The 26,183-nt window shown below is 41.1% G+C and overlaps 1 protein-coding gene across 3 annotated transcripts in view; it reads right to left on the bottom strand.

The window, feature by feature from the left end:
- Positions 1–26,183, bottom strand: part of MIGA1 (mitoguardin 1) — a 65,669-nt gene that overhangs the window by 22,097 nt on the left and 17,389 nt on the right. For all 3 annotated transcript variants that reach the window (XM_075936323.2, XM_006129576.5, XM_006129577.5), the window contains exons 5-8: positions 24,703–24,826; positions 23,533–23,669; positions 22,310–22,433; positions 3,200–3,300 (exon numbers count right to left, since the gene is read on the bottom strand). In XM_075936323.2, coding sequence (XP_075792438.1) covers positions 3,200–3,300; positions 22,310–22,433; positions 23,533–23,669; positions 24,703–24,826 — 486 coding nt within the window. The remainder of the gene's footprint in view (positions 1–3,199; positions 3,301–22,309; positions 22,434–23,532; positions 23,670–24,702; positions 24,827–26,183) is intronic.

Genomic DNA, 26,183 nt, shown 5'->3' with positions numbered 1-26,183 from the left:
TGCTTTCAAGATAGCTCTTTTGGACTCAGGGAGATGTGGTATCAGTTCTCCCAACTTTGAATAATTATCAAAGTCATGATTCGCTAAGAGGGCAGAATAATTTGATGTTCTTAGTAGTAGGGTAGAAGAGGAATATATTCTTTTTCCAAAGAAGTCGAGCTTTCTATGGTCTTTGTCTGTATTGCCATTCTTGTATTGCGGTACCTTCGCTCTTTGCTGTGCAGATTCAACCACTAAGGAGTTTGCTTGTGGATGCGTAAAGAGGAAATCATTGTCTTTTGGTGGAACAAAATATTTTCTATCAATCTTTTTGTTAGTCGGTTGGATGGATGCGGGTGTCTTCCACAGATCCTCAGATGTTTCCATGATTGCCTCGTCAATTGGCAGGGCAATCTTACTATGCAACGTAGGATGCAGGTTCTTTAACAAGTGGTGTTGTTTCTTTTGCACTTCTTGTAGGGAGACATGCTGACTTGTTGCTACCCGCTTAAATAGCTCCTGAAACTGTTTGAGGTCATCAATCGCTACGGTATCTGATGGTATAACCGCATCGTCCTGTTGGGCACTCAGGTCATCTGGGTGTGTGATGTTTATCGATTGAATATCGGATTCATTATCCGAAAGTCGTTCCTCCTCCTCCTCCTGCTCTGTGTGTGATGCAGGGGGTAGGGGCTGTGGATGAGGCAGACCCCTCCGAGATGGTGTGGAGTGGACTGAGGACTGGCGTCTGTATGGGTCCCAATGGTCCCAGGGCCCCCATTGGGGTGGGTAAGGTGGGGGCGGGTAAGACCAGTAAGGGTGCAATGGGTTTTGTTGCGGTCCAGCCCTCTGATAGTAGGAACGAGACCCCCTTGGCGACGTTTGTCGCGAAGAATATGTCGTGTGGCGGTCATCATCTGGAAAGGGAGCGCCTTGCAAGGACACTGGGGACATAGATCTGGCAGGGGAATGCCTTGCAAAGGATGTCCCAGGTGAGCAGTCAATGGGAGGGAGGCATGAATGTTGCTGCCTGCTGTGAGTGTCAGACGGTGGCTTAGAGAGCTCTGTAGCAGACTCCTGAAGATGCCTCTCGCTGTCTGCTGCCGGTGCCGGTGTAGAGCTCTGGTTTGTGGTCGCAGCCGGTGCCGGCTGTGTATGGGGTTTGCTCTGCTGCGGTGCGGATTGTTTTAGCGGTGCTGTCCCTTTAAGCGGCGCCGGGGTTTTTTGCGGTGCCAGGGCTTGAAGCGGCGCCGCGGTTTGAAGCGGCGCCGGCTTTTCTTTTCGCCCGGGTTTCTCAGTGCGTTCCCGGGAGGGCTCAGAAGCAGCGCGCACCGGCGTTGATGTAGACCGCGAGGATTTTCCCTCTGCTTTATTAGCAGGGGTCCTCGGATTTCTTTGCCCCTCTCCCTGGGTCTTGGGGGAGGAAGAAGGCGGGAGAGAGCGAGATGGTGAGGCTCTCTGCCTTGTAGGTTTCGGTGGCAGGGGGGTTTCATGCTGCGGTTCCCCCTGCTCTGAAGGCTGCAGAGCCTTATCAAATAAAATCATCCTCAGGCGGAACTCTCTATCTTTTCTAGCTCTCGCCGTGAGGGAAGCACAGTGCGTGCAGCTGTGGGGTGAGAGAGCTTCCCCCAAGCAGCGGATACATTTTGTGTGGCCGTCAGAAGCCGGCATAGGCTCGCGGCACTGCTCGCATTTTTTAAAGCCCCACCCCAACCTTGCTTCTTGTTTCTTTAAAGTGTTGGTATTTCGTTTCTTTTTCTTTTATATGGTTTATGTGTTTTTCTGGCTGAGGAGCCAGGAGAGAGAGAGCTCTAGTTCACCCGGGGCTCCGGTCTGAAGGGAGTTTTAGTCCCAGAGGGGGGATTTTGTTGTCAGTTTCGTTCTTCTTATAAAAATATGTTGTTGTTATTATTTCAAAGAGAAAAACAAGGGAAACTAACTTGGAGTAACAGGGGAAAAACTATGTAACCTAACTAATGGAAAATACAGTCTGAGAGACTGTGAGGGAGCTCCTGCTCGCTCCGTCCGCTGACGAGGGCGGTTAAAGAGGAACTGAAAGGGAGGGGGTTGAGCCGCGCGCTGCAGAGGGCGGGAAGGGCTCGAGACGCCTTCTGAGCATGCGTGGCTCAACAGGGGGAAAACTGCTTTGCAAAGCTCCGATCTGCGGCTCAGGGCAACCCTTCACCTAGAGTGGAGCACCCACGGGGACACTACCCGAAGAAGAATATGTAGTTTCCTATGAACTGCTGCTTCCTTGACTTCCTCTTCCAATGGAAACACAATTCTTAAAAAGTAACTAGTAGGATCCCCAAATGAATCTGTCACTGGGAGGTGTCATGAATTTCAGGGAGTGGTTGCTAAATGGCCAAGACAACTGAATAGGAAGAGAACATCTTACATCTTTTTCTGTGCTTTTGGAAGGGAATCAGAACTAGCCCTAAGAGAATGTCTGCACTGCACATGTAGACATAGATCAAGTATCTTGCTGCATCTGACGGCAGCATCATAACACTCCTGCATTCCTAGCATGTCCCAGCCCTGAGTCCATCATAAACCCAAATCCTGAGCGTCTCATACATTCCCAACCCAAACTCCTGCACCCCCATATCCCAAACCTTCTGCTATAACACTCCCCCACCCCAACCTTGTGCCAAGTCCATCATACACCCAAAACACCTGTCCTAAAACCCCATACACCCAAACCCAGACTCCTGCACCCTCACATCTCCAGCCCCATCATAAGATTGACAGAAGACAGCCTGAATGCATGCATGAAGCTGAATTTGACCAGTACTGACGTAAACTTCAAAGAAATGTGTGAAAAGATGCAGCAGAAGAACCCTCATTAAATAAAATCCTTGAATGAAATGTTTCATTTATGCTATTATTAATCATTATGTCAATCATCAATAATATTAAGTCGTATATTTTCAGTCATGTAAATGGGTATTCTTACACAGCTCTTTGTTGACCTGAATTTTGATGTAGTTTGGCTCTTTGTTTTGAAAAGGTTGACGGCCCCTGCTCTACGGATTCATGGTAAAGAAAGTACTCGGAAGTTGTCCTTAAAGGGAGGCATTTTTTCATGTGAGATGCCATTTACTTTCTCCGCACAGAGATTAGCTTTTAATTTAAGCAAAGACAAACATTAATCATCTATTTATTTTTCATAGAAGAAAGATTCCAGTATGATTAAAGAAACAATCAGTTTGACTCTTACCTCAGCTGCTGAAACAAAGGAATCCGTTGATGCAATGCTCAGAGTATCTCGCAGACAGAAATCTTCTGTATTATTCTTCACAGTTATAGCGGTATCTTTATCTTAAAAATGAAAATAAATCAATTGATCGATTTGCCATTTTGACAGTCTAATTACAAGCCTTGAATTTAAATGGCATTTTAGATGACCCGTCTTTTAATGTTGGAAATAATAAGATGTCATACTGTTATTTTGCATATAAAAGTTGTTTAAACAAATTTTGATATGATGAATGTATTGAAAACTTTTCAAGTTTAGTAATGCATTCATTTTGGTGAGGCTCCTAGAAAGCTACAGCATACAGCCATAATGAGTAAAAAGTTATCAAATCAAACCCTAACCAAACCCTAGCACACACAAGATTGGGGCTTTTCTTTCAGTTTTTATTTGCAGGGTGGCTTTAAAAACACCATCTTCTTTTTGCCATACGTGAAACTGCTAGTGGGGGGCAGGTGCAAGAAAGATCCAAAGATGCTCTATGGATGTTGTCTTCTCAGGCTGTTTTTCTCTCCTCAAAGATCTACTACTTCACTGAACTAATTTAAATAAATGTCTTCACTGGCTGCATTGAAGCTCAACATTCTAGTATTTGATTGAGCAGGTCTAGTATAGATCCATAAATCGAATGTTAAAGGCAGCTCTGGCTAGCCACTGAACTCCTTGTAGTCATGAAGAGTAAGTGAAGCTGACAAGAGTGTTTGTACATGTTGGCCTCCCCCTGTGGGGACACCACGAAGCTCAGTTTAAGGTAAGCTGACTCGAGCTACATATTCTACGTAGCTGGAGTTACATTACCTTAAGTCAGTGGCTTCCAACCTTTTAAACCACAAGATCACTTTTGCAATTTAAGTGCAATGTAAGACTTATCTCAAACCCAAATACCTTGCCCCACTTCCTTCCCACCCCTTCTTTGAGGCCCTGCCCCTGCTCCACCCCTTCGCCAAGGCCTCCCCTGTTCACTCACTCCCCCTTCCTCACTCATTTTTAGCAGGTTGGGTAGGGGTTGGGTGCAAGCTTTGGTCTCAGACCAAGGAGGATGGAGTGTGAGAGAGGCTCTGGGCTTAGCCCAGGGTGGGGATTAGGGTCCAGGAGGGGTTTCAGGATGCAAGCCCTGGGAAGGAGCTTGGGTGCAGGGGCACTCACATCTGGGGCAGGAGGTTGGGTGCAGGAGAAGGTTCAGGAAGCAGGCTCTGGCTGGGCACCATTTAACTGAGACGGTTTCCGGGTGGTGGAGCAGTGGAGTTAAGGCAGGTTTACTGCTGCCCTGGCCCTGCAACACTCCTGAAAGCAGCTGGCACGTACAGCAAAAGCTCCATGGCACCATGTGCTGTTCCTCCTCTACAGGCAGTAATCCCACAGCTTCTATTAGCCACGGTTCCTCATTATTGAGCAATGAAAGCTGCAAGCAAGGACAGCATGTGGAGACCCCTGCTTTGCTTCTCTCAGGGCCTTCAGGCACATGCCAGTCACTTCCAAGAGCAGCAATCACCACAGAGATAAGTACTCCATCCATGACAGGTTGGGAATTTTAGAACTCACTACTCAAATAATTAAATTTAAGCATTAAGGGAGAAATGAAAATTATGAAATGCACAGACTGTCAAAAACCCAAAATAACCCACTTTGCAAGCAGTAAAAAAAGCAACAACTCCCCACGTATGCGTACGTGGGTCGGGAGATGAGAGTGAAGGACAGTGTGAGTTTGTGAGAATGACAGACACATAGTGAGTGATAGATTTGCATTGTCAAGTTCCCTCCATCCCCTTTTCTCAGTGTGGAGATAGGGTACAGAAGTGGAGGAGAAGGGACACCCTGACATCAGCACCCTTCCCCCTTCTCCCTCCCACACTCTTCACAGCAAGCAGGAGGCTCCCAGGGGGGCAGCTCCAAGGCAGAGGACAGGAGCAGCATGACAGTGGGTGGAGGGGCAACTGAAGTGCCAGAGCTTGATAGCTTCCGGGCCAAACTAGTCAGGATCACCTGTCAGAGGCTCCAAGATCTACCACTGCCTCAAGCCAACCTTCCAGGTTGGTGTAGACCTGGTTTAAGACTATAAATCTTATAAAATGTCAAATAGCAAAAGCTATTTTAGTAATTAAGACATGTTATCTGTGGTATAGGTTTTTTAAAAACATAAGGCAATTAACTCTTTAAAATCTAATCTCCAAAGTATAAGAATCCTATACATACTCTGTGCATCTTATTACTAAGGGGTTTTATTTCCACTCATTTTTATTATATTTTAAATACTGTATACATATTCTTCACATTTTTTTTATAACATGACCAATATCCAGATGTACTGATCATTTAAAAAAAGAAAAAACAAAAAAAGAAAAAAAGGTATAATTCCTGTTAAACAAGGCCACAGAGTTTTGTTTTGAGTTTTTTCTTGTTTTGTTTTTTAAGTTATCCCAATTCTATAGTTTCTGTATTTCACTTAGCTTGGAGATTAAAAAGAGTAAAGTCAGTTTATTTTCTAATTCTCATTATCGTAAAAAGGAAATGCAAGGGAAAATTTAACCCCCATCACTTCTCCTATCCTGCCTTCCCTCAAACTTTCTTCAGTGAAATAAACACATCCAGAAACTTCTCTATCAGCATTAGGATTTTTTAAAACTGCCACAAAAGATGCATTTTCCACTAATATCAATTCTATTAATCTGCAATACAAATTATTTCAATTTGTATTTACATTTTCAGATTTCAACAATTACTGCACACACTGCCAGTGAATATGGTTTTGTTTATATCATGCAGAAGCACTTTCACAGACGGACTAGATTCATTGGCAAATAAGTCAAACCTTGGCTTGATGTACTTTATAAACTACATTCTCAGCAGAGCACAGGCATTTATCTTGGTTACTTTACCTTCAGACATTACACATGTTGCTAAAAAGACTCTTTTATTTCCAGAAGTCAGCAACAACCAGTTATTCAATATCCTCCAGATCAATTACTATGGTAATACTGTATAAAAAACACTATTACATAGAATGGCTGAATGCCAGTTTTGTTGCAACGCTACATTATTTTGTTGCAATGCTTCATTAGTTGAAATGCTACAATCCACATTTTATTTCAGTAATTGTTATGGGTTAGAAATGTTAGATCTAATTAATTTTAGTAATGATATAGCCACAACAATTTTTAGCAGTACACCATGACTAAAGTGCTCTACCAGGGGTAGGGCCGGCAGCCACTCTGGGGAGCTCTCTGCCATCCTGTGCTGCTGCCTTCTGTATCAGTGGCAGCAGCGTGGGGTGGCAGATGGAGCCGGTCCATGAAGGGAACTTGTTTAAAGATCAACTCCCCACGCAGACCAGTTCCTGCTTGATACAGAGGCAGTGTGGAACAGCAGCAGCACCTATCTGCGGCAGGCCCCAGCTCCCCATGGATAGAGGTTGCTCTGGCATCCCTCCTGACAACCACCTTCTCACGCTACTGCCTCTGAGGGAGCAACGCGGGGGAGGAGGTAGCTCTGTGGAGCCAGTGCTCATGGGGCTAAAGCTGAAATAAGCTACGCAACTTCAACTATGTCAATGGGATAGCTTAAGTCGGAATAGCTTATTTTGGCTTTTGGTACTGTGTACACAGCAGGAAGTCTGAGCTAATTAATCGGGTAACTCCAGCTAGCTATAAAATAAACTGATTTAAATACAAATATTGTACTTACATTTCAGGGTATAATACGTAGTGCAGTATAAGCAAGTCATTATCTGCATGACATTTTAGTTTCTACTGACTTTGCTAGTAGTTTAATATAGCCTGTTGTAAAACCAGCAACTATCTAGATGAGTTGATGTGCCCCTGGAAGACCTCCGTGTAGTGCAGGAGTACACCCTCCCCCTGGTTGAGAGCCATTGATTTAGAGGTTTTCTTTACAATCATGAGAGAGATAAATTATTTTTAAAACTGAAACTTTAGATTATGGGAGAGAGTTCTGCAGTAAAGATTAATTCTATGGAAAATTCTACAGCCAAACTTCCTCTACATGCAGTCCTGCCTTAACAACTATATTACAGCTATAGCAGTTGCTTATGTGGAAAAGTAATTTAAAAAAAGCATGTAATGTATTTTAGATGTCTATTAATTCAAATTATGAGCTAGAAATAAGGAGGAAGCAGTACTGTTTTGTCAGCCTGCTTTCTGCAGACCTCCAGCAAGTGCTTTGCTGGCCACCAGTATTCCAGATGAGTATGAGAAGCTTTACTATCCCAACCCTCCAAATGTACAATATGATTGTTCCTTCATCCTTGAATAATCCACATGGATGTTGTAATAGTTTTTTCTTTAATAAGTGAGAGTCTTCTCAAAGGTAAATTGGATTCAGTCTGTAACTGAATGCTATATAGCAATATCTAATAAAGCTTTTGTCCAGACTCTAATATTATTTTCCTTGGGTCTCCTCAGATAAATATTTAGTTTGATATTGAATTTATTGATATCTCGTGCATAATTGTCAAGCTGCCATTCTAAACGCATAATAGGGATGATAGCATATAGTTGTTAAACAATTAATGAATAATTCTGGGTTACTGGTTAATCCAAAGGACTACACACATACACACATGTGCGCACCCCTTGCCTCTGTATCGGAGGCAGCCGGGGGGGAGAGGCGGGCAGGAGGCAACAGGCAGCTCCCTACATGTACCACTTCCCACGGAGCTGCCCCTCTTCCGCTCCATGCTGCCTCCTACAGAAACAGCAGCACGGAAGGCATGCAGGAGCCAGTGTGTACACTTGCCATCAGGAATTCTAAAAATGGAATGTAGGCTTTTTTGAAAATTTTATCATGGAAACAGTTAAATATGCACATTAAATATGAGCTTGGCCTTTTCATTGTCTGTTGCTGATTAACTCTGCTTGACCTATATAACAAGTTCTTTTGAAACTGGTAATTTGTGATACATACACAAAAAAGCCCTCCTGGGGTCTTACTTTTTCCTTCAATTGTTTCGAAAATTAAGCTTGTTTACACCTGCACATTACAAGTTTTTATCAATGGTTCTCAATAAGGCTTCTTGCTCTTATGGTATACTTGTGTGTAACCAATATTTATGTGACATTTCTTTTATGCTTGCACAGTGAATGTCCAAAAGTTCATCTGTTCTGTCATCAGTGCCATAATCTCTGTTGAACCTCTCTGGAGAAACTCAGGGGCAGAATTTAGACAGTTTTACATTTCCTTTGCCTCCTGCATAACTGAAAGGCTACATCTACACTGCAAGGCTTTTGCGCAAAACCAGCTGTTTTTGTGCAAAAACCCGTGGAGTGTCCACACCTCAAATGCGCTTTTGCACAAGGAAATCAAGAGTAAAACGGCAGAACAGAAGGCTTTTTCCGCCCTAGGTAAACCTCCTTCTATGAGGCATAACTCCCTTTTGTGTAAGAGTTCTTGTGAACGCTCCAGAGGGGTTTCTAGCGCAAGAAACCCCTATGGGAAAAAGCACAGGTGCTCTGATGGCCATTCTGTGAATGGCCATCAGAGCTTTCTTACGCAAGAGCGTACATGCAGTGTGGACGCTCTCTTACACAAAAGCGCATTGCTTTTGCGATCTGCTCTGAGGTACGGACGTGCTCTTGCGCAAGAAGTTTTTGCGCAAACCTCTTGTGCAAAAGGCTTCTTGCACAAGAAGCATGTAGTGTAGATGTAGCCTAAATGTATAAAAGAGTGAGTAATGGAGCTACTGAAATCATACTACAAAAGAATAGTTCTTGGAATAAACAGCATCTTAATCATTTGTTGAGATCAGGCAACAGAGTAAAGGCTTTGCACTTGTTTGTTTAGTACAGGCCTGGACAAAATAAGTCCTGCAGGCTGGATTCAGCCCACCAAGCCACCGGATCTGGCCTATGGACACTGCGGGGAGCCCCAGGCAGGCTCCTCGCTTGCCTCGCCCCCCCACTCGCACGCCACTCAAACTCAGCTGCGGGGCAGTTCCACTTTAAAAACTGAGCCTGGAGAGGAGGGAGGAAGCTTTAGGAGCTGCTCCTGCCCCTAGCACAATCCCATTGGCCGGCTTTTGGCCACAAACTGGCCAATAGGAGCTTCCTATTTCAATAACAGGCAGCCATGAAGCACAAGGGGCTTGTAGTTATTCACAGAGCACATGGCTGCAGCCTGTATGGGGTGGGGCAGGCAGGGAGGCTGATTCTGGAATGGGCTACTAGCTGGTAAGTCTCCTGGCCAAAGCCTGCCTCGGACACCACAGCCTCTCCCTTCCCCATCTCTCTGCCCCCCACCTCCACATACTCAAATCCTCTGCCCCCCTCCTGCACCCATACCAGCCCAGATCCGGCACCCTCAACCCCCTGCCCCAGATCACAGTCCCCTCCTGCCCTAGCTCAGAACCCAAACCCCTGCACCCCTTCTGTACCACAATTCCCTGCCCTAAGTCATAATCCAATCCCCTGCACACCAGTCCAGTGCCCCAGGTCACAACTTCACCCAAACTCCCTATTCCCAAGCTCCCTTCCGCACCGAACATCCATTCCAGACCCCGCACCTCCTCCATTAATATCATGGAAAAGTGTGGCCCTTGACCACTTTCCAAATTCTTGGAGTGGCCTTCCATCAAAATGTATTGTCCACTCCTGGTTTAGTATTATTAATATTCCACTGTGCTACTCTGCCATTACACAATTTAAAACTTGTAAACCCAAAATTAAGCTGTATTTAGCCTCTAAAAGCATTGTTGTGTGACATTCTTGCACTCCAAGAGGAAATACATCATAAATTAACTTCTTAATCTAAGCTGCTTGCCTCCCAATATCAGAGAGTATATTCTTAGTCCTGTTTTCAAATGGCTATCAATTTTTTTTTTTAAATAAAAAATCCTGGTCCTTTCATAAGCTTTAAGTCGCATTTAAAACATTTACATAAATAGATGATGTCCATATGTTGCTTTTTAACTCAGGTAGGCACTGAAGTCAATAATCAATAGGTCCCATTTGGTTTTAGCCTAATATTCTTAAATCACAATCAAAAAATTCCAGTACATCAACTGAAGAATTTACTGGCTTTGGGGCATCCCATTTATTTTGAAGCATAGTAATTCATTTATCATTTGACTTCTTTACTTAAATTTCATTTCATTAAAGAAAGCAGAGATTTGGCATCTGAGTTGGTCTAATTCCTTCATAGTTAATTCAAAGAGATTTCCATATCTTATTCTTGTTTCTTCCTTCCCTCTCTGCATTATTTTTCTGAGGCCTTGAAAGCATCAAATCTATTTTGGCACTAACTCTACTTTAGATTCCAGGAATACTTAAAAAAAAAAAACTAGGCTGTTGATTGGGAATTTTATAACAGCGTCATTATTATTTCCAGTTACCTCAGAAGTCATAACCATCTGATTTGAATGTCACTAGAGGTACCTTTTTTTAAACTGTTATTTTCATATTTTAAAACAGGCTTTGGAATCCAGTCCCTCCTCTTCTTTTGCACAGGGATGTATCTCAGTAATTATGAAATGGTCTCTACATTCAAATTCAGTCTGATAACACTTTAATATATTCAGAAAAAAGTCATTTTACAGAGTATGAGGGAAGATTAATTCTACGGCTTCCATTCAGAGAAACTCCCATCCTCCTCCATATTCCAGTCTTATTCTCCCGCTAAAGGCAGGCCCCAAAGAGCCTCTACAGAGATTATAGGGAGTGAATCCTCACCAAGTTTGAAGTTCAAAGGTCTTCTCCTCCCTTAGGCAAGCCACTTACACATGCAATGGAACTACTATATGCTTTATAGTTATGCACTTGTTTAACTACCTTACCGAAACAAGGTATTAATCAGTGCTACATACTGCTCCTGTGTTAAGCAGCTCTCTTCCACCTTTCCGGATCTCTGCTCTGCTGCCCCAGTGGATGAGCAGACAAGGAAGGGAAAAAAATCAGTAAAAAAGCACAGTAATGACAGGAATCTACTAGTAACTAAACTTTTAAAAAAATCAAATGTTCTGGCATTTTAAGCTCTTGAAAAATGGAGAGGTAGACTAGCATCCATAAATTTTCAATTTTTTGCTGGAGACTACGAGAACACGGCTTCACACAATATTCTCACTCACTCAAGTACGGCAGTGATGTGCTACCAATATTTAAACCAGAGCCTAGGTGCAAATTAATTTAATTCACTTTGCAGCAAATTTTTGTGTTGTGGGCTAGAAGCCCTGGCACGTCCCTGTGGCCCTTCGGCATGGTGGAGATTGGGGAATCTCTGTGTGCTGCCGCTGCTCCCAGTGCCAGCTTGAAACATGCAGACAGTATGGAACCACCTGGCCCCTCTGCATAGGGCCCAGACATAGTGGCTGCTTCCTGGGGTAGCGTGGAGCCAGGGCAGGCAGGGAGCTTGCCTTAGTCTCGCTGACCAGGAGCCTTAAAGAAGACCCCGCACCTCCACACCAAGCCCACTGCCCCAAGTCACAATCCCTTTCCACACCCGAAGCCCCTTGGCCCCAGACCTGAGTGCACTTCTGTACTCCCAACTCCCTTCACCTCAGCCCAGATCCCACTTAGCACTCCAAATCTCTCATCCTCAGCCCTACCCCAGAGACTGCACCTCCATCTTGAGTCCTCAGTCCCAGCCTGGAGCCCCATACACTCCACCCAGAACAACTCATTTCTGCCCCACCCCAATCTCCTTCTCCTCCCCTCCCCTCAACCCGCAGGGCTGGAGCCACAAGTATTGGCTTACCTTACTGCAGGAGAAATCCTGAGCCTCCACATCCCTCTGTGGGGCTGTGTGTGGTCCATCCCTGCTTTAAATAAAGGGCTTTTGCAAAAACGTGTTTCCTTAGTGCTAAATCTTATGTCCCAATGGAATACAAGGAAGCAGTGAGGCAAAGGGAATATATTTGGTTTATTTCCCATTTAAAGAAAGTTACACTGTCCATCATAATCAAGAGAAGAAACGACATTACTTGGCAAACAAATGTATTTTAAGCACGTTTGTTGGCACTTATAAACATAATCTACTTTTCAGAACTGAATATAGCTTCTGCAAAGCCTGACTTCATGGAGCATGCACGTTAACAGTCTCAGCAAAACTCATTCTTAAATTTGAGACACATGACCTAAATATGTTCAAGTATTTAGCTGAATTGGGGCCTGAACACATTCAACTTTCTCACAAGAATAATATGGACTGAAGAAAGCATCTTTAATTTAAGTGCAGGTTGGACCTCCCTGGTATGGCACCCTCAGGATCAGACTGGTCCCAGATGAGGGATTTTGCCAGACCAGGGGAGGTCATGCTAGGCTCCCCTGCTACTGGCTCCTCCCAGCCCTGGACCGGTTCTCACCCCTTCTCCTCGCACTCCACTCACTGCCGCCAGCTCCATTGCCCTGCCAATTCCCCTACCACTGCTAAGCCAGCCAGCCCAGCTCCAGCCCCACCACAGCGCGCTGGGCTCCTGGCCCTACCAGACAGCCCCAACACGTTGTGTTGGGCTCCTGGCCCCACTGGGCAACCCCATTGTGGTGCACCGGGCTCCTGGCCCTGCCAGGTTGTACCTAGAAGTCCAGATGCAGGGAGCTGGGGAGCCCAGCCTCCAGCCTTCTACTGGGACTCTGGTCCTGGAACATCTGTGATCCTGCCAGACCATGGATGTTGATGGACCAGAGCCCTGGTTAACAGAGGTTCAACTTGCATTAAAGGAAGGAAAGTTCTTCCTCTAGGACCCTACTTCCTTCAACCTACACTTGTGCATCGAATGACAGGATTATTTTTAAATTAGCCCCAGCAAAAAAACTTGTCATCTTAATTAAGCATATAAGGCCGCTATAAATGTTGGGAAATTGTTATTTAAAACTTCTTACAAATGAATGCAAAAGGCAGAAAGTACATTAAAAGGCTTGCAATTTGATCAAATTAAAATGGATTTACCTCACACCACTGAAATGGACATTCTAAAACCAAAACCAATACCAATCTGTACTATACTTCTGCTTCCTTCTCACATGCAATGAAGTGCAAAATATTTTGCACAAAAAGTTTAATAATGACAAATTTTACCTCTTCTGTTGTCTTTGTTCTTAATGTAAAACATTTTTATTCTGACTTTCCAGACTGACAAATTCACCCTGAGCAAAAATCAAACTATACAGTTAAGCCTGAAAAGTGAAAGTTTGAGAAAGTTATAAATAAAGAATGGAAACACTTTGGAAGGTCAACTATATATGCGGATGTGCACAGAGATGGAACGTGTATATTTTATATAAAATCAAAATATATGCTGCTGCTAATTACACACCTGTTGCTATACTGTTAGGATTGTTGTATAGACAACTGTGGGCCAGGTGCTTTAATGGGCATCAATGGTTGTAGAGTGGCTTATATAGAAGCATTGCACTGGCTTAGACAAGGCTGGTCACTGCATCTACACCTAACGGTTTCAGAAATTAACTGTAGAAGCATTTAACTAATGTTAAACTTTGAAACACTTCAGTCTCTGGTGCAGAATGGAATTACATTACTGAACGAGAGTTTCCATTTATGTAAAATAAATCATTCCCAGTTATTGGGAACAAAAAAAAAAAGTGATTGTGGAAATTCAGCATGTTTGCCATGAAAAACAAGAAGTATTTTCACTCAAGTGATTCAACTTCAAAATGTGCTGCTGCAAAAGTCTGACTTGATAATACATTTAAATATGAGTCCTACACTAGCTAGAGGAATGCTTTGGAAAAATGTTATCCATCACACTTCATTACCTTTATGCAACTCTTACAATATTTTATTTGGATTTTATTTTTAAAAAGATAGATAATCATAATGATGAGGAGTAATGTATCCTCATGTTTTCAAGATTAATTTGCCAAATAAATACTTAAAAAACAACCTCTCAGTTTTATCTTTTGTCACATATTCTAAAAATTGACATTCTTTCAGACAAAACTTACTGAAAAAAAATCAGATTTGTTTTTAGCTATGCAAACTCCAGTTTCAGAAATTATATGGGTCAAAATTTGCTCCTGATAATCAGTTTATATAACCTCAGGCTGTGCAGTTCCAGCCAGAAAAACAACATTGTCTCACAAGAAAACTTGATATTTGTTTGGCATAGGTCTTCCTGCTGTTAGTAAACGTGTACTATAAGCTTCAGGGGGTATGTAAAAACATACAAATTATAAAGTATATGTAGATCTTTAATAGCAGAAAGAATAATTTGTAAACTAAAACTACATTTTAACTGATTATAACATGTTGCGTAATACTTTAGAGAAATCCAAAGGCAAATTAATTTTTTTCTTTAAGTTGCTTCCATTTCCTCCCTAACCCATCTTTAAGGCATGCTCAAGAACTACTATTTAGTTGGACTGTCAAACAATTAAAAAAATTAACTGAAATTTAAAAAAATACCCATGATTAATCAATAATAGGATACCTTCTTTGCAATATGTCCAATCCGCAAGGAAAGCATTCTTAAATTGAGTAACATATGCTGGGTTGCCACCCAAGACTGCCATAACATGAAATACATGGCTGAATGTGGGTAAAAAACACAGAACAGGAGCCATACAATTCTCCCCCAAGGAGTTGTCATAAATTTAGAAACACTTTAGCTTGTAGAAACATGCTCTCTACAGTGGTGGAATCACGAAGGGGCATACGAATGTTTAGCATATCTGGCATGTAAAATACCGGCTACAAAAATGTCATGGGGATGTTGCCTTATTTTCAGACAACATTGTAAATAAGCAGGCAGCATTACTTCCCATAAATGTAAACAAACTTGTTTGTCTTAGCAATTTGTTGAAAAAGAAGTAGAATTGAGAGATCCTGTAGGCTCTAAAATTTTGCATTTTTTAAGTGCAGTTATGTAACCAAAATTCTACATCTGTAAATTACACTTTCACGATAAAGTGATTACACTACAGTACTTGTATGAGGTGAACTGAAAATACTATTTCTTTTGCCTTTTTATAGTGCAAATATTTGGAATCAATAATAATATAAAGTGAGCACTGTAGACTTTATATTCTGTGTTGTAAACAAAATCTCTATATCTGAAAATGTAGAACATCCACAATATATACATAATAAATTTAAATTGGTATTCTGTTATTAACAGTTCAATTAAAATTGTGATTGCGATTGATTTTTTTGAGCTAATTGCTTGAATTAACTACAATTTGACAGCCCTACTCTTTAGATTTCATTCCTGTAACAAATTCTAAAAAAGCTCCAACAATATATCAATTACTGAAGTTTATGAGAGAAAATTTACAAATCATACATAATCTAATCTGATTCCCACTGACCTCTATGGTGGACAGATCAGGCCCTTTGTCCTGGCCTGGGCAGGGGCAGTTTTTATAGTAAGGTTGCAAATATAAAACAAAGTGGAAGTTAAATGAACCCATAGATTTCTCTCATAAGGTTTAATTAAGGACCAATTCCCTGACAAGAGAGAAGATAGGAATTAGTACCTGTCAGAGTGTCTCCAACCAATTCCATTCTATTCTACCCCTCACTGACTTTTGCCCAAAAAAGTCAAAACAAAAATTAACATGAGAAAGTCGGAGCTAATTATCATTCTATTTAATATCTTTAAATATCAGATTTAAATAATGTCACATGCAGTCCACTAACTAGCCATATTCCACATCAAATTAAGTAACATCAGATAATGAATTTGTTCATTACCTTCTAGATGTAAAGAAAGTCTTGAACAAAAATATATGCCACGATAAATCCATGCAGGTTATTCCGTAAGAAATGCCATAACTTTTCTGAGACTATGTTCTTCAGTTTGACTGGAGAGAGACTGGAACACTCTTCCCAAATTAAAACTGGCTGGTTACATCATTAATTTAAGATATCAACTAAAAAGATAAAAGATATCATAGCAACAATATGGCTAGCAGGCACTATGTATCAAAAATGCTTTATTGGTTGTTTTCCTACTCAAGTTGGCGAGTACACATAAAATTCATGATGAGTTGCATAAGAAAACTGACAAGCTTTCCTTCGGGAAGTTAAAACTTTCAAGGGAGTTAAAAAATGAACATTTGAGAAGAATGCAATTACTTGGATCAGACTCTTAGTAAACAAGTAATGGGTTTGTCACATCTAAACACTGGAACATACATTTTTAATAAGTCTGTCTTAGAAATTAAGTCTTTTAAATGGTGTTTAATCTATCTATAATGAAATATTAAAAATTTCACATTATTTAGTTTTATAATCTATAAGATTGCAGGAAAGAAGAAATGACAAGTAAACTGACATACAACAGCTGATATGCACAGGAACCTTGTACCAATGGAAATGTATCTGACTGATTTCAGGTCTCAAAATATAACATCCAAACCCCTTTCTATTTTATGAGTTATGGTAACAGGTGTAAGAAAAACATGCCATAAAGCTAACTTTGACCTAAATTTAAACTCGCATGTTACTAAGAGCTATATTTAGTGGTTACAGAATATCAGCGGGATTAACAGATGAAAAGTACTGCCCTCTGATGACATTCGAAGTTAAAGCAAACATAAGATATGTTTTGCATTAAGTAATTGGCAATTACTCATTTTAGGTCAGGGAGTATTTGAGTCAAGGAAGTATCTTTGTCCAGCCCTGTGAAAATCCCTCCCCTCCCAAGTTTGGCAAATTTATAAGCATTTGAAATAACTACAGTTCACACTTTACAGGTTCACACTTTACTCCTAAGGTTCCATCCTCACAGCTCATTTTCCTGCAGTGGTAGCTCTGAGCTACTGTGAGCAGGGCTAGGCCTAAGGCCTGAGATTAGGGGGACAGCATGCCCTCTATTTTTTATGCCCCCAACCTGATGCCCAGAAAGGAAGTTGCCTAATTCAAATGCAAAGGAGACAAGAGCCAGGGTTACTTTGGAGGAAAGAGGCAAGGGGAGGGGTAAAGAGACTGGGACTGGTTGGGAGTTAGTCAGGGATTTGGGTTGTCCTTACCCATTTGCAGAGTATGCTGCATAGGGCACCTGAAAATTTGAGGAACAACTGAGTTTTAAATGTCCATCCATCCACTTCTTCCTTTCTCTGTTCCGTGGCTGCTGCAACCTGCTGAGTCTCCAGAGGGGATCTAGTTAACTTAAAAGTGTCCCAGACCTATTAGTGCAACACTGAACCTGTGGAAGAGCCATTCAAGTGGTAATGAAGCCATTTAACAGGTATCTGGAACCTCCAAGTACATCTGAAGTAATGTGGGTTGTGCCCACAAAAGCTCATCATACCATTTACATTTTTTGTTAGTCTCTAAGGTGCTGCAGGACTATTCACTATTTTTTAAGTTTATCCAAGTACGTGTCAGTTTCTGACGTTACTGTGTTAGTCTCTAAGGTGCTGCAGGACTAAAGGCCATCCTAGCTATACTCCAAGATACTTCCAAAAAACTTGGACTTACAGCGAAACAACTTAAAGTGGGGAATTTTTTTCCCGCGTCTGACTTCCATTTAAGCAAATTGGGGGGAGTGTTTCGCATGACCTATAGCTGGGAATGGGAGGATTTATAATGCATCAGTTCCTACAAACGTCAACAACTTTAGTGTGGAATGGATGTATACCAGGGCGACTTATAGTGGGGATGCCCTGTATTCACTGGTTTTTTTAAGTTTATTCAAGTACATGTCAGTTTCTGACATTACTGTATTAGTCTACAATACCATAGTTTAAAATTTGCTTTAAAAATATTGCACTAGTATGTTGCTGAAGATTATAAAATCACATCTCTTAAAACAAACAAACCCTCGCCATTCCTCACTGGCTGACCTTGGAAACAGGGGCACCAGTTTAATAGTATTGTGTATGGGCCCATAAATTTTCAGAACCATAACATAAGAACTAGGGGGTCACCAAATGTAATTAATAGGTCGCAGGTTTAAAACAAACAAAAGGAAGTTTTTCTTCACGCAACTCAGTCAACTTGTGGAACTCCTTTCCAGAAGAGGTTGTGAAGATCAGGGCTTTAACAGGGATCAAGAAAGAATTAGATAAATTCATGGAGGTTAGATCCATCAATGGCTATTAGCCAGGAAGGGTAGGAATGGTGTCTCTAAACTGTTTGTCAGAGGCTGAAAATAAGAGGACAGGAGAAGGATCACTTGATTACCTGCTCTGTTTACTCCCTTTGGGGCATCTGGCATTGGCCACTGTTGGATACAGGGCTAGATGGACCTTTGGTCTGACCCAGTATGGCCCTTCTTATGTTCTTTCGTAAGGACAGTCCTAATTAGATATAGGGAGACTGGGACTACCTGGGAACTAATAGGATGACGGGAGACATATCAGAGTACTGGAAAAGAACTGATAACTGGATGGGCAAAGAGAATGGGATAATAAACAGAGGCAAGTACAAACCTGATTTGAATAGGAGGTCATGAAGCAAAACAGGGACTATGATCCAATGGAGAAAAGGAAATGAGAAAAGGGCAGGAGGCAAGATGGGATGACACGGAGACAAGAAGTCTAAGGAGCACATAGTGAATGGACTAGATTAGGAGAACAGCATTAAGAGAAATTAGAAGGGGCAGAACAGAATCTCCATGCCTAGTACAGCACAGTACCTTCCAGAACCTAAAAATTCCAGAGTCTCACCATGCCTTTGTCAGCAAACATCTGTGGAAAGAGTCCCCTGGAAAACTCATTCTCATCTAGTACTGGTCTACTCAAGTTCTCTTTGTTGTTCTGTGAGGCTCAAGCGGCAGAGATCTGTATGTTGGATCTAAAGAATCCACCCTGCCATATGACAAAATATGTTTTTCAGTTGTTTTTTCAGAAAACTTAGGAAACCACATATACACAAAGAAGTATGTTAAGAATGTTAAGGTTGCAAAGGCAAACACTCAAATGTTAGGAAAGCCAAAATTTAAGTTGACTGAAACCTCAGTTTTACCCTCTTCAATTATAAAAGAGTCTTCAATTATATTATCACTAACTACGTTTTCCTCCATAGGACCTCTGCCTCATTCAGGGCCCAAGATGGATCTGTTTTGGGGATAAATCAGGTTTTGGATGTAAAAAGACTGTTGTCTGTGAGATTACTGCTTCATTCATTACAGAAGTTGTAAGGTATATACTGAATAAGGTATAAGCTTAGGTGTAAAGTGTTGAATTTAAGCATTAATGACAGTTCAGAGGATAGAATAGAACACCACTTGCAATCACCTACAGCCCTCAACTTAAACCTATCCAACACATTATCAATAAACTACAGCCTATACTGGAACAGAATACTAAACTCCAAGAGTTTCTGGAGACAGACCCATAGTCTCCTATAGACAACCACCTAACCTCAAGATGATTCTTACCAACAACCATAGGACATACCACACTAATACCAACCCTGGTACCTTTCCTTGCAACAAACCCCGTTGCCAGCTTTGTCCACATATTCACTCTGCTGATACCATTACTGGACCTAACCAAGTGAGTTATAAGATCAAGAACACATATTCCTGCTCATCCAGAAATATAATTTATGCTATCATGTGCCGAAAGTGTCCGTCTGATATGTACACTGGACAAACGTCTCAGATACTTTGCCAAAGCATCAATGCCCACAAAACAGATATTAGACAGGATCACAAAGAAAAAACAGTTTCTTGCCATTTCAACCAGAAAGGACATTGTCTCAATGACTTGATTACCTGCATCCTGCTTCAAAGACCTTTTAAGACTACACTTGAAAGAGAATCCTCTGAACTGTCATTCATGCTTAAATTCGACACTTTACACCTAAGCTTAAACAAAACATTATCTTACCCATTACAAAGATAGCTTCCCTGATTATCATCTCTAATATCATTAACTCACAGACATTTACCTTCCCCCCCCAACCCTCCTTCTGTTCTGAAATTTGATTTGTCCTTTTCATATGTGTTCATTTTTTTAAATTGTATCCTTTGATATATATGGTTGTGACAACTTTTTTCCACTATTTGATCTGAGGAAGTGGGTCTGGCCCACGAAAGCTCATCACCTAATAAACCATCTTGTTAGTCTTTAAAGTGCTACATAGTCCTGTTTTTTGTTTCAGCTACACCAGACTAACACGGCTACATTTCTGTCACTACACTATTGTGATGAGTACCATAGAAAAACTCATGTGGAAATTAATACTGCCTTTAGAATTTTGTTATGGTACATGGCAGGACCAAGTACCATCCCTGACAATTTGCTTGAGATCCCCAAGTGGCTTGATATCCCCAAGTGGCCTCCTCAAGTATTGAACTCACAACCCTGGGTTTAGCAGGCCAATGCTCAAGCCACTGAGCTACCCCTCCCCCTAACAGTGTTAATAATAGGAATAAATAAATTCTGAAGCTACACATTGAAGATAACTAGGAGGATAAACATAAAATATGGAATAGCTGCTCACTGAGCACCATCCATTCTGTGTCTTGAATGAGGAAGGGATCTTGTGGAAAAAAATAATATGAACTCACATAACTAAATATTTATTACAGTGCATATCCACAAGAGGGCTAAATTAAGGTTCCAAAACCAACCTTAACATTGCCATTTCCTAACTTATGAGTGCTTGCCTTTGTAACTTTAGTAATGTTTTTTAAACCTAGTTTTTGTGTGTGTAATTATTTCTGTCTCTGTCACACACACCGCAGAACCCTACATGTGCTCCCCCATCCAGGAGACTGCCAATTTGCAGACTAAAGTGAATTTTTATAGTCTTTCCTATCTTCTGGGGGAAAGGATCCCTGTAAAGGCTGCTACACGCGTCAGGCAGAACTCTTTTTCTCAGCTGACATGAAATTTTGGAAAGAGAGGGAAAACATGCAGCCATCTGTACCATTTTTTCACAAGGAGGGAGGGAAACAGTAGAATTGCTATGCTTTTCTGCTAATTCCTCCCCTGGTTGTGAAAAATGGGTCAGTTTGCTCTGTTTTCCTGTCCTTCCTTCTTCTTTGCTCCAACACTAAGCCTGGTAAGGGGAAGAGGAGATGATGAAACCTTATAATTGTTTGCAATGCTGTTGTAGATTTTGGGCACACGTTAGAGATGGGCAGGTGAGTTAAATCTCCTATTCCGTTTTATTTAAAATCTTTGTTGTGTCTGATCATTTTAACATTAACAGTAATGTATGCGCAGAACAACGAAGGAGAAGGAACAAGTGATAAGCAAGAATGTGAAATTAACTTTCTCCTGTAAAGACAGTTAAAATAGAAATACTCCTAATATTACTACAGTTCTTGTAGTTGCTAGAGGGCTATACGAAAATTTCATTCAATTTATTAGAGATTAGTTTAATCTAATCTTTTGTAAATCTATTTCAGGATTGTTTTCTTGCAATCTTTGAACTCTCTCAGTTCTTGATAACACTTCAGGAATTATTGTTAGCAGTTTAGAAAGTTCAAAGAAACATTAGCACCCTATTATAAGTACAGGTTGGACCTCTTGGTTTGGCACCTTCAGGACCTGACTGGTCACAGACAAGGGAGTTTGCCAGCAAGAGGAAGTCAAGCCTCAAGGCTCTACATGATCTCCAGCCTCCCTACTAGGCTCTCCTCCCCAGCCACTGGGCTCTGCTAACTCCAGTCCCATTGACTCCACTGCCCTGCCGGCCCCAACTGCCCCATTAGACACAGCAGCTCCATTGCCCTGTGGACTCCAGAGGCCTACAAGCTCCACTGTCCTCTAGGACCGCCAGCTGGCTCTACTCCCAGCAGATGGCAACTTATGATGCTGGGGCTCTCTGGTCCAGCATGTTGTTGGACCAAAGAGGTTCAACCTGTATCCTCATAATTAGCCAGTTTAAATAGTTTCATAGGCTTTAATGCCCATATATCCTTATTCTACAAGTATCATTGCAATATATTTTGGGTTCAGTAATCCTGAAACACTGAGAAACATACCAGAAAGATACTCTTCCTGAATCAATTTCTAACGACGTATAAAGTTTGGAGACTGAGCCAAGAGACATGCAATACTATGAAGCCAGATAGTGAAGTAAATATTGAATTCTGTAAGGGTCGTTTTACTGTTCAGTTTATTTCTGTTTATTTGGTCTTGGGTGTTTTTTTTACCTTCTGGATGATCACTTTAAGAATGATAAAAATATAAAGCTAGAAGAACTCACCAATATCATTAGCTAGGGAAGAAGGATCCGATGCCCCAAGGGTTGCCTCAAACTCCTCCTGAAGACGATAGGCTCTTTGAAGCAGAGATTCAAGCTTATGAATGAATTCAGCACTAATGATATCCTGCAAACAGAATTAAATTACTTTGAACTTAAAAAAAAGTCACATTTCTTTCTAACTTCTTCTTAAAAAATGAAAAATATTAAGCTTTCAAAGAGTTTATAGTACAGGTTGAACCCCTTTAGTCCAAGCACCCTGGGGACCTGACCGGTGCTGACCTAGAGAATTTGCCAGACTACGTGAGGTCAATATTGTTTAGCAGCATTACAGCATTACCAAAACTTCCGGTGCTTACTGGGATCTTAGAAGACATTTAGGGGTAAATTAAAGCTAAATAACAGCACAGAACTAGTGGCCGTAAACAAACTTTATAGGACCACGGGAAACTTGGTCACACCCAAAATAAGTGGACATCCAGCTAACTAAAACCATGCCGGATAACGGATGTTGCCAGACTAGAGAGTGACGGATTAGATTGGTTCAAACTGTATCCCATTAACTATGCAGGAGAAAAGGTTCAACAGACATTGTCAAATAGCTTAAGCATCCAAAATATATGTTCTATTGGGTATGGATATAAATAAAACCAGCATTTAAAATCTTTGTAAGATAAATGAAATTATTATTCTTGATATTTACTGCACTAGTAATGAACACCACGGTGACTGAAATGTGAGTATGTTTTACTATATAAGGCATTTTAGAATAGAATTTTATGGACAAAGAGATCAAAGTTTAATTGCATTACATTGTGCATGTTCACCAATTAGTCCCCTCGTCTAACAGTCATTTATACTGAGCCCTTCTACCATCTCCCAGTTTTCCTTTGCAGGGAGGAAGTGACCAGAGTTGCAGAAAACTGGTTCAGGGAATGTCAAAGGATATCTAGTTATATGGTGGTTTGATAATATCCTCTAGGAGAAATACTAATGAAGCAACAATTACCTGTATGACTAAAAATAGGCTAATGCTGGAGGCAAAGCAGGAGATAAAGGGGGATAAAAAAAAGAGAAAATATGATCCAACTGCAGGTATTTCACATGAAAGCTTCAAATTCAGAGTCAGTTTCAGTCATTTAGTAGACGCTGAGCTCTGATAGACATTTGTGAGAAAATGATTTGGCTATGCAGCAACTATATACTGTAGTGTATGTAACACTCACTTCTACACTTTCTTCTGCAATGGCATCTCCTGCTCCTAGTTTGATGGAACTACAACTTGCTTCATCTTCAGCCTGTCTGTTACGGAAAGTCAACGCCTGCTCCCATCGACATAGAGCCTCTTCAAAAAGCTCCATGCCTACAGAAGATCACGAACACCTCAATCAATAGGAATGCTCTGTATTCTTTTACAGTTCACCATACCTAACCAACCACACACAAAATGAAGTTATTACAGTTCATATGGAAATGTTGTTTTAAGAAATAATGTTGCAATTGTTAATAATTTAATTAAGTTCATAATAAGAGGTAATTTATGATTAAAACAAAGCACACAAGAGTTCAGTAAGACTCTCTCTCTGATTTAATTAGTTACAGAAATTTATGATAAGCTACCAATCTGTTAATGTAAAAAACCATATATTGTCAATTTTTCAACTTTTAAAACATTTGTCATAACTGGAAAAGATTTCCCTTCTAAACTAAATAAAATTAATACTGGTAAACATTTCTGGCTAAACTTTTTCAGGCAAAAAAAGTAGATTTGCTGATGCTGAAACTTTTCATGAATGTGCAATGTTTTTGCCAAATTATATCTACAAAAAAGTTTTATAAATATTGAAAAGCAATATTTCAACACAAAACAGCTTTTTGGCTTGAAGTTGCTTTCAAATTTTATTAAAAGTTAACTGAAAACATTTTAAAATGATCCAAATTTAGAACATTTCATTTCTGGTTGAACAAAACATTTCATTCAAACCCAAACAATATTTTTGACCTTATGATTTGTCAAATAATATTGTTTTCAGTTCAACCCAAAACATTTTTTTTATTATTTTTTTCAGAATTGCTAGGCGAACAAACAAATGTTGTTCTCACAGCTCTAATTAAAAATCTCACTGTCAATTTTAATTCCAAATTAACTAGTTTCTATAAACAAAATCTGTTTATTGGTTTTAGATAAAATAAGAATGTATCGATATTTGTACATAAAAAGGTACTTTGTTCAGCGTAAGTAAAAAGATTGAGTTTTTTAGATGTCTTGGAAGCACATCATGATAATATTGTGAGGGAGTCACTTTACTACAATTCAGGGTAGTTTGTTCAAATTTTAAAGCATCTGAAAGTGGCGAGCAAAAAAACCAGTACTATAACATATGATTATAACCTACCCATCAAGTATAAATTTTCAGGTGTGGTCACTGGAATATTGACAAGTTTAATATCTTCATCAGCTTTGTCCCAAGAACTGGAATTGGCACAAGCGCAACTGGGACAGGAGGTGGCACTTTGGACCTAAAAAGTGAGGGGCATTGTTAAACAAAGGATACTTTAATAATAGTTTTCTGATACAATGCACTATAATCAGGGCTATTTAACTAGTTACCATAACAGATTATATTTCAGAAAGTATAACAAGTAATGGCTCTTTCTAGGCTAAGAGTAATGTTAATGGCTTGTTCATGACACCACAACTAATGATATGAATAACAATGATATCATGGAAGTGTTAATACTCAGCCTTACTGTGAAATTCAAATGCACAACATCAAAATTAATCAGAAATAATCCATTACTATAACTAGAATATCATATCATCAGACTTTGTAATGTTAGTTTCAAAACTAAGTTTGAGGACTGATTGTAAAACTGTATTAAAAACAAGTTTAAAAAGTAAGTTTTATTGGATATTTTACAGCTTCACTAAGCAGTAGTGAACCCTCACTGACCTAGCCCCTGACTGAAAAGGAGCAAGATACTCCCCACATGCCCATAGTACGCCAGAGCCTAGGAGGGGCCCAGGCTAGTAGATTGTGTGCGCTCCAGTCCAGGGTTCCCTCTAAGCTGTGCGCTCAGAAAAATGTCAATCCCGTGCACCTCCTACGTAGAACCACACAGCCGCATGGTGGGCAGCAAGAGACAGCTGCAGCTGGAGGAGCCACAAGCCACAAAGCGGGAGGTTACTGCACAGCTGGGGCTGGATGAGCCGCAAGCCATGAAGTGGGAGGTTGTGGCAGCTGGAGCCGTGAATTACATGGTGGAAGGCTGAGGCGGCAGCTGGGGCCAGAGGAGCCGTGAACCACATGGCAGGGGCTGGAGAAGCTGTGAAGCTGGAGGCTCCTGCAGTGGCCAGGGCTGGAGGAGCCACAAGCCATGCGGAAGTCTGGGTGGGAGAATGGTGAAGAAGGTACAGGGGTTTTACCACAGGGTACAAGGATAGTGTGGACCCAGCACAGAAGCTGGCCAGGTAGGTGGCAAATACACCAGCCATCTGAGGTGGTGGAAGGTAACGGGCACAGGTAAATTCCGGGGGAGGATGGAAGGGCAAGGTGTGGGATTGGACACAGGTCTCTGAGCAATGGGGGCAGAGAGAGGCAAAATAGGTGAGATGTGGGAATGGGCACAGGTCTCGGGGAAGTGGTGCTTGGGCCATGGGCTCTAGGTTCAGATCCTGGCTGTTTGTGTTTGGAGGGCAGATAGCATGGCCATGGCTTATATACTGGTGGCATATTGTGGGAGGCAGATTTCAAGGTTGGGCACAACTAGAGGGTGTGTAGTCCTGATTGTTGGTACAGAGTGTGTTAGGGGCTGGGGCTAGCAAGCTGGGTGGTGTTCACGGTGGGTGAGTGCAGGGTCTTGTATCTTGTTTATT

The sequence above is a fragment of the Pelodiscus sinensis genome, chromosome 9 (genome assembly GCF_052426305.1).
Source record: "Pelodiscus sinensis isolate ZL-2025 chromosome 9, ASM5242630v1, whole genome shotgun sequence".
Classification (NCBI taxonomy): Eukaryota; Metazoa; Chordata; order Testudines; family Trionychidae; genus Pelodiscus; species Pelodiscus sinensis.
The sequence above is the reverse complement of the archived record's forward strand: the minus strand, read 5'-3'. Positions and strand labels throughout refer to the sequence as shown.